The sequence below is a fragment of the Scyliorhinus torazame genome, chromosome X, assembly GCF_047496885.1.
Source record: "Scyliorhinus torazame isolate Kashiwa2021f chromosome X, sScyTor2.1, whole genome shotgun sequence".
In the NCBI taxonomy this organism is placed as follows: Eukaryota; Metazoa; Chordata; class Chondrichthyes; order Carcharhiniformes; family Scyliorhinidae; genus Scyliorhinus; species Scyliorhinus torazame.
Genome location: NC_092738.1, coordinates 10,862,554 through 10,877,677, shown reverse-complemented (window position 1 = coordinate 10,877,677; position 15,124 = coordinate 10,862,554). Strand labels below are relative to the sequence as shown.

General features: G+C 49.5%; 1 protein-coding gene across 1 annotated transcript in view; it reads right to left on the bottom strand.

The window, feature by feature from the left end:
• Positions 1-14,777, bottom strand: part of LOC140405335 (coxsackievirus and adenovirus receptor homolog) — a 49,189-nt gene extending 34,412 nt beyond the window's left edge. The window contains exons 1-2 of the mRNA XM_072493626.1: positions 14,723-14,777; positions 9,999-10,168 (exon numbers count right to left, since the gene is read on the bottom strand). Coding sequence (XP_072349727.1) covers positions 9,999-10,168; positions 14,723-14,777 — 225 coding nt within the window. The remainder of the gene's footprint in view (positions 1-9,998; positions 10,169-14,722) is intronic.
• Between the last annotated feature and the right edge of the window lie 347 nt (positions 14,778-15,124).

Sequence of the window (15,124 nt, the reverse complement as noted above, 5' to 3'; positions counted from 1 at the left end):
TCTTTCTTTTATTTAGTTAATTAACTTAAAAGTTGCAGTTTGGTTGAGAAGAAGGTGAATTTTCAATCAGCTTTAAACAAAGGTTCTACTTGTAGGCACTTGCAGCTGGAGCTTGTTAATTAGTTAGTTGGATTAGGCCAGTTTTCAGAGGCTAGATTCACAGTATAAAAGTGATCCCCTACAGTGCAGACTTTGTTTGCACTGAGTGCTGAATTTGGTGCATTTGAGTGCTATAGTGAGAGTTTGGTGACTGAGGGAGTTTTAGGTGCGGAGGGAGTAAGGTGCTCCTTTCATTTTGTTTCCTACATTTCCGCAAAGAGCGAGAAGGGAGCCAGGAGTTTGCAGAGAGTGCAGCTGACTGGGAACAGAGTCGGAGGACGGAGATCCAGTTGGTCCACAGGGCAGCTATATTCTGTAAGGTAAGAGGGGATGGAGGCTAGGCCAGATGCATGCTCCCCCTGTAGGATGTGGGTGGTGAGGGATACCACCGGTGTCCCCGCTGACAATACCTGCGGGAAGTGCACCCAACTCCAGCTCCTCAAAGACCGTGTTAGGGAACTGGAGCTGAAGCTGGATGAACTTCGGATCATCCGGGAGGCAGAGGGGGTGATTTAGAAGAGTTACAGGGAGGTAACCACACCCAAGGTACAGGACAAGAATAGCTGGGTTACAGTCAGGGGAAAGAAAACGAACAGGCAGACAGTGCAGGGATCCCTCGTGGCCGTTCCCCTTCAAAACAAGTATACCGTTTTGGATGCTGTTGGGGGGGATGACCTACCGGGGGAAGGCCCTAGCGGCCAGGTCTCTGGCACTGAGTCTGGCTCTGGGGCTCAGAAGGGAAGGGGGGAGAAGAGAAAAGCAATAGTTGTAGGAGATTCAATGGTTAGGGGAATAGATAGGAGATTCTGTGGTCGCGAGCGAGACTCCCGGAAGGTATGTTGCCTCCCGGGTGCCAGGGCCAGGGATGTCTCGGATTGTGTCTTCAGGATCCTTAAGGGGGAGGGTGAGCAGCCAGAAGTCGTGGTGCACATTGGTACCAACGACGTAGGTAGGAAAAGGGGTGTGGAGGTAATAAACGAGTTTAGGGAGTTAGGCTGGAAGTTAAAAGCCAGGACAGACAGAGTTGTCATCTCTGGTTTGTTGCCGGTGCCACGTGATAGCGAGGCTAGGAATAGGGAGAGAGTGCAGTTGAACATGTGGCTGCAGGAATGGTGTAGGAGGGAGGGCTTCAGGTATTTGGATAATTGGAGCGCATTCTGGGGAAGGTGGGACCTGTACAAGCAGGACGGGCTGCATCTGAACCAGAGGGGCACCAATATCCTGGGAGGGAGGTTTTCTAGTACTGTTCGGGAGGGTTTAAACTAATTTGGCAGGGGAATGGGAACCGGATTTGTAGTCCAGCAACTAAGGTAGCCAATATTTAGGACGCCAAAGCGTGTAGTGAGGCAGTGGGGAAGGGAACACTGACAAAGGAGAGTACTTGCAGGCACGGAGATTGGTTGAAGTGTGTATACTTCAACGCAAGAAGCATCAGGAATAAGGTGGGTGAACTTAAGGCATGGATCGGTACTTGGGACTACGATGTGGTGGCCATCACGGAAACTTGGATAGAAGAGGGGCAAAGAACAAAGAACAAAGAAATGTACAGCACAGGAACAGGCCCTTCGGCCCTCCAAGCCCGTGCCGACCATACTGCCCGACTAAACTACAATCTTCTACACTTCCTGGGTCCGTATCCTTATATTCCCATCCTCTTCATGTATTTGTCAAGATGCCCCTTAAATGTCCCTATCGTCCCTGCCTCAACTACCTCCTCCGGTAGCGAGTTCCAGGCACCCACTACCCTCTGCGTAAAAAACTTGCCTCGTACATCTACTCTAAACTTTGCCCCTCTCACCTTAAACCTATGCCCCCTAGTAATTGACCCCTCTAGCCTGGGGAAAAGCCTCTGACTATCCACTCTGTCTATGCCCCTCATAATTTTGTATACCTCTATCAGGTCGCCCCTCAACCTCCTTCGTTCCAGTGAGAACAAACCGAGTTTATTCAATCGCTCCTCATAGCTTATGCCCTCCATACCAGGCAACATTCTGGTAAATCTCTTCTGCACCCTCTCTAAAGCCTCCACATCCTTCTGGTAGTGTGGCGACCAGAATTGAACACTATACTCCAAGTGTGGCCTAACTAAGGTTCTATACAGCTGCAACATGACTTGCCAATTCTTATACTCAATGCCCCGGCCAATGAAGGCAAGCATGCCGTATGCCTTCTTGACTACCTTCTCCACCTGTGTAGCCCCTTTCAGTGATCTGTAGACCTGTACTCCTAGATCTCTTTGACTTTCAATACTCTTGAGGGTTCAACCATTCACTGTATATTCCCGACCTGCATTAGCCCTTCCAAAATGCATTACCTCACATTTGTCCAGGTTAAACTCCATCTGCCATCTCTCCGCCCAAGTCTCCAGACAATCTAAATCCTGCTGTATCCTCAGACAGTCCTCATCGCTATCCGCAATTCCACCAACCTTTGTGTCGTCTGCAAACTTACTAATCAGACCAGTTACATTTTCCTCCAAATCATTTATATATACTACAAAGAGCAAAGGTCCCAGCACTGATCCCTGTGGAACACCACTGGTCACAGCCCTCCAATTAGAAAAGCATCCCTCCATTGCTACCCTCTGCCTTCTATGGCCTAGCCAGTTCTGTATCCACCTTGCCAGTTCACCCCTGATCCCGTGTGACTTCACCTTTTGTACTAGTCTACCATGAGGGACCTTGTCAAAGGCCTTACTGAAGTCCATATAGACAACATCTACTGCCCTACCTGCATCAATCATCCTAGTGACCTCCTCGAAAAACTCTATCAAGTTAGTGAGACACGACCTCCCCTTCACAAAACCGTGCTGCCTCTCACTAATACGTCCATTTGCTTCCAAATGGGAGTAGATCCTGTCTCGAAGAATTCTCTCCAGTAATTTCCCTACCACTGAAGTAAGGCTCACCGGCCTGTAGTTCCCGGGATTATCCCTGCCACCCTTCTTAAACAGAGGAACAACATTGGCTATTCTCCAGTCCTCCGGGACATCCCCTGAAGACAGCGAGGATCCAAAGATTTCTGTCAAGGCCTCAGCAATTTCCTCTCCAGCCTCCTTCAGTATTCTGGGGTAGATCCCATCCGGCCCTGGGGACTTATCTACCTTAATATTTTTTAAGACACCCAACACCTCGTCTTTTTGGATCACAATGTGACCCAGGCTATCTACACCCCCTTCTCCAGACTCAACATCTACCAATTCCTTCTCTTTGGTGAATACTGATGCAAAGTATTCATTTAGTACCTCGCCCATTTCCTCTGGCTCCACACATAGATTCCCTTGCCTATCCTTCAGTGGGCCAACCCTTTCCCTGGCTACCCTCTTGCTTTTTATGTAAGTGTAAAAAGCCTTGGGATTTTCCTTAACCCTATTTGCCAATGACTTTTCATGACCCCTTCTAGCCCTCCTGACTCCCTGCTTAAGTTCCTTCCTACTTTCCTTATATGCCACACAGGCTTCGTCTGTTCCCAGCCTTTTAGCCCTGACAAATGCCTCCTTTTTCTTTTTGACGAGGCCTACAATATAATTCGTCATCCAAGGTTCCCGAAAATTGCCGTATTTATCTTTCTTCCTCACAGGAACATGCCTGTCCTGTATTCCTATCAACTGACACTTGAAAGCCTCCCACATGTCAGATGTTGATTTGCCCTCAAACATCCGCCCCCAATCTATGTTCTTCAGTTCCCGCCTAATATTGTTATAATTAGCCTTCCCCCAATTTAGCACATTCATCCTCGGACCACTCTTATCCTTGTCCACCAGTACTTTAAAACTTACTGAATTGTGGTCACTGTTACCGAAATGCTCCCCTACTGAAACATCTACCACCTGGCCGGGCTCATTCCCCAATACCAGGTCCAGTACCGCCTCTTCCCTAGTTGGACTGTTTACATATTGTTTTAAGAAGCCCTCCTGGATGCTCCTTACAAACTCTGCCCCGTCTAAGCCCCTGGCACTAAGTGAGTCCCAGTCAATATTGGGGAAGTTGAAGTTTCCCATCACCACAACCCTGTTGTTTTTACTCTTTTCCAAAATCTGTCTACCTATCTGCTCCTCTATCTCCCGCTGGCTGTTGGGAGGCCTGTAGTATACCCCCAACATTGTGACTGCACCCTTCTTATTCCTGATCTCTACCCATATAGCCTCACTGCCCTCTGAGGTGTCCTCTCGCTGTATAGCTGTGATACTCTCCTGAACAAGTAGCGCAACTCCGCCTCCCCTTTTACATCCCCCTCTATCCCGCCTGAAACATCTAAATCCTGGAACGTTTAGCTGCCAATCCTGCCCTTCCCTCAACCAGGTCTCTGTAATGGCAACAACATCATAGTTCCAAGTAGTAATCCAAGCTCTAAGTTCATCTGCCTTACCCGTAATGCTCCTTGCATTAAAACATATGCACTTCAGGCCACCAGACCCGCTGTGTTCAGCAACTTCTCCCCGTCTGCTCTGCCTCAGAGCCACACTGTCCCTATTCCCTAGTTCTCCCTCAACGCTCTCACCTTCTGACCTATTGCTCCCGTGCCCACCCCCCTGCCATACTAGGCAGAAATGGTTGTTGGAGGTCCCTGGTTATAGATGTTTCAATAAGATTAGGGAGGGTGGTAAAAGAGGAGGGGGGGTGGCATTGTTAATTAGAGATAGTATAACAGCTGCAGAAAGGCAGTTCGAGGAGTATCGCCCTATTGAGGTAGTATGGGTTGAAGTCAGAAATAGGAAAGGAGCAGTCACCTTGCTAGGAGTTTTCTATAGGCCCCCCAATAGTAGCAGAGATGTGGAGGAACAGATTGGGAAACAGATTTTGGAAAGGTGCAGAGGTCAAAGCATAGTAGTAGTCATGGGTGACTTCAACTTCCCAAATATTGAGTGGAAACTCTTTAGATCAAATAGTTTGGATGGGGTGGTGTTTGTGCAGTGTGTCCAGGAAGCTTTTCTAACACAGTATGTAGATTGTCCGACCAGAGGAGGGGCAATATTGGATTTGGTACTTGGTAATGAACCAGGGCAAGTGATAGATTTGTTAGTGGGGGAGCATTTTGGAGATAGTGACCACAATTCTGTGACTTTCACTTTAGTAATGGAGAGGGATAGGTACGTGCAACAGGGCAAGGTTTACAATTGGGGGAAGGGTAAATACGATGTTGTCAGACAAGAATTGAAGTGCATAAGTTGGGAACATAGGCTGTCAGGGAAGGACACAAGTGAAATGTGGAACTTGTTCAAGGAACAGGTACAACGTGTCCTTGATATGTATGTCCCTGTCAGGCAGGGAAGAGATGGTCGAGTGAGGGAACCATGGTTGACAAGAGAGGTTGAATGTCTTGTTAAGAGGAAGAACGAGACTTATGTAAGGCTGAGGAAACAAGGTTCAGACAGGGCATTGGAGGGATACAAGATAGCCAGGAGGGAACTGAAGAAAGGGATTAGGAGAGCTAAGAGAGGGCATGAACAATCTTTGGCGGGTAGGATCAAGGAAAACCCCAAGGCCTTTTACACATGTGTGAGAAATATGAGAATGACTAGAGCGAGGGTAGGTCCGATCAAGGACAGGAGCGGGAGATTGTGTATTGAGTTTGAAGAGATAGGAGAGGTCTTGAACGAGTACTTTTCTTCTGTATTTACAAATGAGAGGGGCGATATTGTTGGAGAGGACAGTGTGAAACAGATTGGTAAGCTCGAGGAAATACTTGTTAGGAAGGAAGATGTGTTGGGCATTTTGAAAAACCTGAGGATAGACAAGTCCCCCGGGCCTGACGGGATATATCCAAGGATTCTATGGGAAGCAAGAGATGAAATTGCAGAGCCGTTGGCAATGATCTTTTCGTCCTCACTGTCAACAGGGGTGGTACCAGGGGATTGGAGAGTGGCGAATATCATGCCCCTGTTCAAAAAAGGGACTAGGGATAACCCTGGGAATTACAGGCCAGTTAGTCTTACTTCGGTGGTAGGCAAAGTCATGGAAAGGGTACTGAAGGATAGGATTTCTGAGCATCTGGAAAGACACTGCTTGATTAGGGATAGTCAGCACGGATTTGTGAGGGGTAGGTCTTGCCTTACAAGTCTTATTGAATTCTTTGAGGAGGTGACCAAGCATGTGGATGAAGGTAAAGCAGTGGATGCAGTGTACATGGATTTTAGTAAGGCATTTGATAAGGTTCCCCATGGTAGGCTTATGCAGAAAGTAAGGAGGCATGGGATAGTGGGAAATTTGGCCAGTTGGATAACGAACTGGCTAACCGATAGATGTCAGAGAGTGGTGGTGGATGGCAAATATTCAGCCTGGATCCCAGTTACCAGTGGCGTACCGCAGGGATCAGTTCTGGGTCCTCTGCTGTTTGTGATTTTCATTAATGACTTGGACGAGGGAGTTGAAGGGTGGGTCAGTAAATTTGCAGACGATACGAAGATTGGTGGAGTGGTGGATAGTGAGGAGGTCTGTTGTCGGCTGCAAAGAGACATAGATAGGATGCAGAGCTGGGCTGAGAAGTGGCAGATGGAGTTTAACCCTGAAAAGTGTGAGGTTGTCCAGTTTGGAAGGACAAATATGAATGCGGAATACAGGGTTAACGGTAGAGTTCTTGGCATTGTGGAGGAGCAGAGAGACCTTGGGGTCTATGTTCATACATCTTTGAAAGTTGCCACTCAAGTGGATAGAGCTGTGAAGAAGGCCTATGGTGTGCTCGCGTTCATTAACAGAGGGATTGAATTTAAGAGCCGTGAGGTGATGATGCAGCTGTACAAAACTTTGGTAAGGCCACATTTGGAGTACTGTGTACAGTTCTGGTCGCCTCGTCTTAGGAAGGATGTGGAAGCTTTGGAAAAGGTGCAAAGGAGATTTACCCAGGATGTTGCCTGGAATGGAGAGTAGGTCTTACGAGGAAAGGTTGAGGGTGCTAGGCCTTTTCTCACTAGAACGGAGAAGGATGAGGGGCGACTTGATAGAGGTTTATAAGATGATCAGGGAAATAGATAGAGTAGAATTATATAGTGTAGATTTATTTGTTCTTAAGGGCAGCACGGTAGCATTGTGGATAGCACAATTGCTTCACAGCTCCAGGGTCCCAGGTTCGATTCCGGCTTGGGTCATTGTCTGTGCGGAGTCTGCACATCCTCCCCGTGTCTGCGTGGGTTTCCTCCGGGTGCTCCGGTTTCCTCCCACAGTCCAAAGATGTGCAGGTTAGGTGGATTGGCCGTGATAAATTGCCCTTAATGTCCAAAATTGCCCTTAGTGTTGGGTGGGGTTACTGGGTTACGGGGATAGGGTGGAGATGTTGACCTTGGGTCGGATGCTCTTTCCAAGAGCAGACTCGATGGGCCGAATGGCCTCCTTCTGCACTGTAAATTCCATGATAATTGATGATTAATCGAGGACAAAGGTTTGGCACAACATCGTGGGCCAAAGGGCCTGTTCTGTGCTGTATTTTTCTATGTTCTATCACCGACGCCTGTATCCGAATCTCACCCTGTCCTGAGAGTGTTTGATGGGGACAGTGTAGAGGGAGCTTTACTCTGTATCTAACCCCGTGCTGTACCTGTCCTGGGAGTGTTTGATGGGGACAGTGTAGAGGGAACTTTACTCTGTATCTAACCCCATGCTGTACTTGTCCTGGGAGTGTTTGATGGGGACAGTGTAGAGGGAGCTTTACTCTGTATCTAATCCCGTGCTGTACCTGTCCTGGGAGTGTTTGATGGGGACAGTGTAGAGAGAGCTTTACTCTGTATCTAACCCCGTGCTGTACCTGTCCTGGGAGTATTTGATGGGGACAGTGTAGAGGGAGCTTTACTCTGTATCTAATCCCGTGCTGTACCTGTCCTGGGAGTGTTTGATGGGGACAGTGTAGAGGGAGCTTTACTCTGTATCTAGCCCCGTGCTGTACCTGTCCTGGGAGTGTTTGGTGCGGACAGTGTAGCGGGAGCTTTACTCTGTATCTAACCCCGTGCTGTACCTGTCCTGGGAGTGTTTGATGGGGACAGTGTAGAGGGAGCTTTACTCTGTATCTAACCCTGTGCTTTACCTGTCCTGGGAGTGTTTGATGGGGACAGTGTAGTGGGAGCTTTACTCTGTATCTAACCCCGTGCTGTACCTGTCCTGGGAGTGTTTGATGGGGACAGTGTAGAGGGAGCTTTACTCTGTATCTAATCCCGTGCTGTACCTGTCCTGGGAGTGTTTGATGGGGACAGTGTAGAGAGAGCTTTACTCTGTATCTAACCCCGTGCTGTACCTGTCCTGGGAGTGTTTGATGGGGACAGTGTAGAGGGAGCTTTACTCTGTATCTAATCCCGTGCTGTACCTGTCCTGGGAGTGTTTGATGGGGACAGTGTAGAGAGAGCTTTACTCTGTATCTAACCCCGTGCTGTACCTGTCCTGGGAGTGTTTGATGGGGACAGTGTAGAGGGAGCTTTACTCTGTATCTAACCCCGTGCTGTACCTGTCCTGGGAGTATTTGATGGGGACAGTGTAGAGGGAGCTTTACTCTGTATCTAATCCCGTGCTGTACCTGTCCTGGGAGTGTTTGATGGGGACAGTGTAGAGGGAGCTTTACTCTGTATCTAGCCCCGTGCTGTACCTGTCCTGGGAGTGTTTGATGCGGACAGTGTAGCGGGAGCTTTACTCTGTATCTAACCCCGTGCTGTACCTGTCCTGGGAGTGTTTGATGGGGACAGTGTAGAGGGAGCTTTACTCTGTATCTAACCCTGTGCTTTACCTGTCCTGGGAGTGTTTGATGGGGACAGTGTAGTGGGAGCTTTACTCTGTATCTAACCCCGTGCTGTACCTGTCCTGGGAGTGTTTGATGGGGACAGTATAGAGGGAGCTTTACTCTGTATCTAACCCCGTGCTGTACCTGTCCTGGGAGTGTTTGATGGGGACCGTGTAGAGGGAGCTTTACTCTGTATCTAACCCCGTGCTGTCCCTGTCCTGGGAGTGTTTGATGGGGACAGTGTAGAGGGAGCTTTACTCTGTATCTAAACCCGTACTGTACCTGTCCTGGGAGTGTTTGATGTGGACAGTGTAGTGGGAGCTTTACTCTGTATCTAACCCCGTGCTGTACCTGTCCTGGGAGTGTTTGATGGGGACAGTGTTGAGGGAGCTTTACTCTGAATCTAACCCCGTGCTGTACCTGTCCTGGGAGTGTTTGATGGGGACTGTGCGGAGGGAGCTTTACTCTGTATCTAACCCCGCGCTGTACCTGTCCTGGGAGTGTTTGATGGGGACGGTGTAGAGGGAGCTTTACTCTGTATCTAACCCCGTGCTGTACCTGTCCTGGGAGTGTTTGATGGGGACAGCGTAGAGGGAGCTTTACTCTGTATCTAACCCCGTGCTGTACCTGTCCTGGGAGTGTTTGATGGGGACAGTGCGGAGGGAGCTTTACTCTGTATCTAGCCCCATGCTGTACCTGTCCTGGGAGTGTTTGATGGGGACAGTGTAGAGGGAGCTTTACTCTGTATCTAACCCTGTGCTGTACCTGTCCTGGGAGTGTTTGATGGGGACGGTGCAGAGGGAGCTTTACTCTGTATCTAACCCCGTGCTGTACCTGTCCTGGGAGTGTTTGATGGGGACAGTGCGGAGGGAGCTTTACTCTGTATCTAGCCCCGTGCTGTACCTGTCCTGGGAGTGTTTGATGGGGACAGTGCGGAGGGAGCTTTACTCTGTATCTAACCCCGTGCTGTCCCTGTCCTGGGAGTGTTTGATGGGGACAGTGTAGAGGGAGCTTTACTCTGTATCTAACCCCGTGCTGTACCTGTCCTGGGAGTGTTTGATGGGGACAGTGTAGAGGGAGCTTTACTCTGTATCTAACCCCGTGCTGTCCCTGTCCTGGGAGTGTTCGATGGGGACAGTGTAGAGGGAGCTTTACTCTGTATCTAACCCCGTGCTGTACCTGTCCTGGGAGTTTGTACTCACCACACGATCCAGTTGCGTTGTGTCAGGGTTCATGATACTCCACTCAATGTCTAGAGCTCCCTTGTCGGCAGGCTCCAGCTGGAATGTGCAGCCAATCTGTATATCGTCATGTTCTGCGACGTAGACGGTTTGTGAGCCTGTCGATGTGATCTTTAATGCGTTTGATACGGCTGCGGGTTTAAAACAATGAGGATATTACATCGACCGCGCTCGCACATTCTCCCCGTGTCCGCGTGGGTCTCACCCCCACAACCCCAAGTTGTGCAGGTTAGGTGGATTGGTCACGCTAAAATTGCCCCTTAATTGGAAAATCAACAGGTCAGAACAGGGAGGATATTACATCGACCGCACCGACACACTTCCACACCAGGCAGGCCGGATTTAATAATAATATACTTTATTAGTGCTCACATTAACACGGCAATGACGTTACGGTCAAAAGCCCCTAGTCGCCACACTCCGGCGCCTGTTCGGGCACACGGAGGGAGAATTCGGAATGTCCAATTCACCCAACAAGCGAGTCTTTCGGGACGTGTGGGAGGAAACCGGAGCACCCGGGGGAAACCCACGCAGACACGGGGGCGGGGGGGGAGAACGCGCAGACTCCGCACGGACAGTGACCCGAGCCGGGGATCGAACCCCGGGTCCCCGGCGCTGTGAAGCCACAGTGCCAAGCAGGAAACGACCTCCTGATTCACCAGGGAGCTCGGTGTGGATCCTGCTCTTCCCAAGGCCGCAGGAATCTACAAAAGGCCGGGAGTGTAGCCCAGTCCGTCACGCAAACCAGCCTCCCGTCCATCGACTCCGTCTACAATTCCCGCAGCCTCGGAAAGGCAGCCAGCATAGTTAAGGACCCCCCCCCCCGCACCCCGGACACGCTCTCTTCCACCTTCTTCCGTCAGGAAAAAGATCCCAAAGTCACGTACCGACCGACTCGAGAACAGCCTCTTCCCGACTGCCATCAGACTTTAGAATGGACCTACCTCGTATTAAGTTGACCTTTTCTCTACACCTTGCTATGACTGTAACATTATATTCTGCAGCCTCTCCCTCCTTCCCTATGCACGGCGTGCATTGTTTGTACAGCAGGCAAGAAACAAGACTTTTCACTGTATACTATGTCATGTGAGAGTTCCTTTAAGACATGGATGTTTAAGCAATGTACCTTTAAGAAAACAGCGATGTCAGAGAGTGGGTGGAGCCGAGGTCAGGTCAGCCATTTTGCAGTTTAGTTTTGCAGTTTGAAAAGTGCTTGGGAGTTCTGCCATGAAAGACTATCTCTGCATCACTTGGGCGATTTAAACTCACAATAGTGAAGCCTTTAACCTGATGTGGTTCTGTTTAAAGGTGTTAAGTCTCTTGGAAGTTTGAAGGAACATTTTGAGGAATTGTTTACTGTGGTAATATTTTCTGAGTTATCTTTGAAGTAAGGGGTGTTAAGAGATCCAATGTTTATTTAAGATGTTAAGTTGAGTTCATGGAATAAACAGCGTTTTGTGTTTAAAACCCCACGTGTCCATAATTGTAATCCCACACCTAGGGAACAAGCCATGTGCTCGGAAAAGCAACAAGTGTCCAAGATTGCCCTTAGTGTTGGGTGGGGTTGCTGGGTTATGGGGATAGGGTGGAGGTGTTGACCTTGGGTCGGGTGCTCTTTCCAAGAGCCGGTGCAGACTCGATGGGCCGAATGGCCTCCTTCTGCACTGTAAAATCTATGATTCTATGATCCTTTAAACTGATGTGATACTGTTTAAAGGTGTTAAGTCTCTTGGAAGTTTGAAGGAACATTTTAAGGAATTATTTACAGTTGCAATGTTTTCTGAGTTATCTTTGAAGTAAGGGGTGTTAAGAGATCCAATGTTTATTTAAGATGTTAAGTTGAGTTCATGGAATAAACATTGTTTTGTGTTTAAACACCCACATGTCCATAATTGTAATCCCACACCTAGGGAACAAGCCGTGTGCTCGGAAAAGCAACAAATACATTAAAGGGGGAGGTTGGTTGAACTCCATGATACATGTTGGGGTTCTGAAAATGCCCCGCCCGTAACAACTAACACATGTGACAATAATAAATCAAATCAAATGAAAATCAGAGCTTGCGAAGAGGCCGACAGCCTTCGACAGGGCGAAGTGGGTGGTATGTAAGGGTGGAGCGCGTTGTACCCGGCGACGTTGAAAGTTACGTGCAACCGCAGAGATACATCGCAGGAGGCAGGGGCTTTTGTCCAGAAGCAAGGACTCGGACTTAATTGAAAGGGTTTTGAATCTAAGTTGATGTGGACAGCGGGAGTGGAGGAGGGGAAGGTTTTATAAGGCCCCTTATATACAGCTCCCAGATGGGCGGAGTCCCCCAGGTTTCCAAGCCCGGTCTTAAAGGGGACATCACCTTACAGGGATGACAAGGGTACAGTAACCGTTCATCACAGATCACGAACCACGTCCACATGTTTTGGGCTTGTCCGAAGCTTTGGGGATTGTGGCAAGGGTTTCCCGAAGTCCATGTACATAGATCCCTGAAAGTTGCCACCCAGGTTGAGAGGGTTGTTAAGGAGGCGTACGGTGTGTTAGCTTTTATTGGTAGAGGGATTGAGTTTCGGAGCCATGAGGTCATGTTGCAGCTGTACAAAACTCTGGTGCGGCCGCATTTGGAGCATTGCGTGCAATTCTGGTCGCCGCATTATAGGAAGGACGTGGAAGCTTTGGAAAGGGTGCAGAGGAGATTTACCAGGATGTTGCCGGGTATGGAGGGAAGATCTGATGAGGAAAGGCTGGAGGCTGTTTTCGTCAGAGAGAAGAAGGTTAAGAGGTGACTTAATAGAGGCCGACAAGATGATCAGAGGATTGGATAGGGTGGACAGTGAGAGCCTTTTTCCTCGGATGGTGATGTCCAGCACGAGGGGACATAGCTTTAAATTGAGGGGAGATAGATATAGGACAGATGTCAGAGGTAGGTTCTTTACTCAGAGAGTAGTAAGGGCGTGGAATGTCCTGCCTGCAACAGTAGTGGACTCGCCAACACTAAGGGCATTCGAATGGTCATTGGATAGACATATGGACGATAAGGGAATAGTGTAGATGGGCTTTCGAGTGGTTTCACAGGTCGGCGCAACATCGAGGGGCCGAAGGGCCTGTACTGCGCTGTAATGCTCTATGTTCTATGTTCTGTGTTCGATGTCTGGCTCTTTGTGGTTTTTATAAATGACTTGGACGAGGAAGTGGAAGGGCGGGTTAGTAAGTTTTCCGATGATACGAAGGTTGGGGGAGTTGTAGATCGTGTCGAGGGCGGTTTCAGGTCACAACAGGACATTGACAGGATGCAGAGCTGGGCTGAGAAGAGGCAGATGGAGTTCAACCTCGATAAAATGCGAGGTGATTCATTTTGGAAGGTCGAATTTGAATATTGACTACAGGGTTAAAGGCAGGATCCTAGGAAGTGTGGAGGAACAGAGGGATCTTGGGGTCCACGTACATCGATCCCTCAAAGTTGCCACCCAGGTTGATAGGGTTGTTAAGAATGTGTACGGTGTGTTGGCTTTTATTAACAGGGGGATTGAGTTTAAGAGCCGCGAGGTTTTGCTGCAGCTTTATAAAACCCGGGATAGACCACACTTGGAATATTGTGTCCCGTTCTGGTCGCCTCATTGTAGGAAGGGTGTGGAGGCTTTGGAGAGGGCGCAGAGGAGATTCACCAGGATGCTGCCTGGACTGGAGGGCATGTCTCACCAAGAAAGGTTGAGGGGGAGCGAGGGCTTTTCTCATTGGAGCGAAGAAGGCAGAGAGGTGACTTGATAGAGGTGTGCAAGGTGAGGAGAGGCATGGATAGAGTGGACGGCCAGAGACTTTTCCCCAGGGCGGAAATGGCTGTCACGAGGGGACATAATTTTAAGGTGATTGGAGGAAGGTATAGGGGTCGGTTCTTTACACCGAGACGGGTGGGTGTGTGGAATGCACGGCCAGCGGACGTGGTGGAGTCAGAGTCATTCGGGACATTTAAGCAACTCTTGGACAGACACATGGACAGCAGTAAATTGAAGGGGTGTAGGTTAGGTTGTCCTTAGATCAGGATAAATGGTCGTGGGCCGAAGGGCCTGTACTGTGCTGTACTGTTCCATGTCGGAGGTCCTGAAGTGGTCCCGGGTCCAGAGGAGGCGACCTTCGGAGTGTCGGGGGACACGGGGAGTCCAGGGGGCGAGAGAGGCCGATGTCTGGGCCTTTGCCTCCCTGGTGGCCACAGAATCGAGGGTGTGGGTGAGCGACATGCTCGGGTTTCTCAGACCCGAGAAGATCAAGTTCGCCCTGAGGGGAATCGATGCTCGGGGTCGCCCGGAGTCATAGAATTTACAGTGCAGAAGGAGGCCATTCGGCCCATCGAGTCTGCACTGGCTCTTGGAAAGAGCACCCTACCCAAGGTCAACACCTCCACCCTATCCCCATAACCCAGTAACCCCACCCAACACTAAGGGCAATTTTGGACACTATGGGCAATTTATCATGGTCAATCCACCTAACCCGCACATCTTTGGACTGTGGGAGGAAACCGGAGCACCCGGAGGAAACCCACGCACACACACGGGGAGGATGTGCAGACTCCGCACAGACAGTGACCCGAGCCGGAATCGAGCCTGGGGTCCTGGAGCTGTGAAGCAATTGTGCTATCCACAATGCTACCGTGCTGCCCCCGTACGGCGGCCGTTCATCGACTACTTTGGAAAGGAACTAACCTTGTGGTGGGAGGGTGCAGGTAGGTGGGGAACTGCTGTTGGGGGTGTTATTCATGTTTACGTACGCTATGTTGGGGGGGCGCTGTTGTCTGTGGTGTTAAAACTTGCAATATAAATGCCTCAATAAAATATTTCTGGAAAAAAAGGAAGGGTTTTGAATGGGTGTGGATGGGAAGGGATAGAACAAAGAACAAAGAAAAGTACAGCACAGGAACAGGCCCTTCGGCCCTCCAAGCCCGTGCCGACCATGCTGCCCGACTAAACTACAATCTTCTACACTTCCTGGGTCCGTATCCCTCTATTCCCATCCTATTCATGTATTTGTCAAGATGCCCCTTAAATGTCACTATCGTCCCTGCTTCCACCACCTCCTCCGGCAGCGAGTTCCAGGCACCCACTACC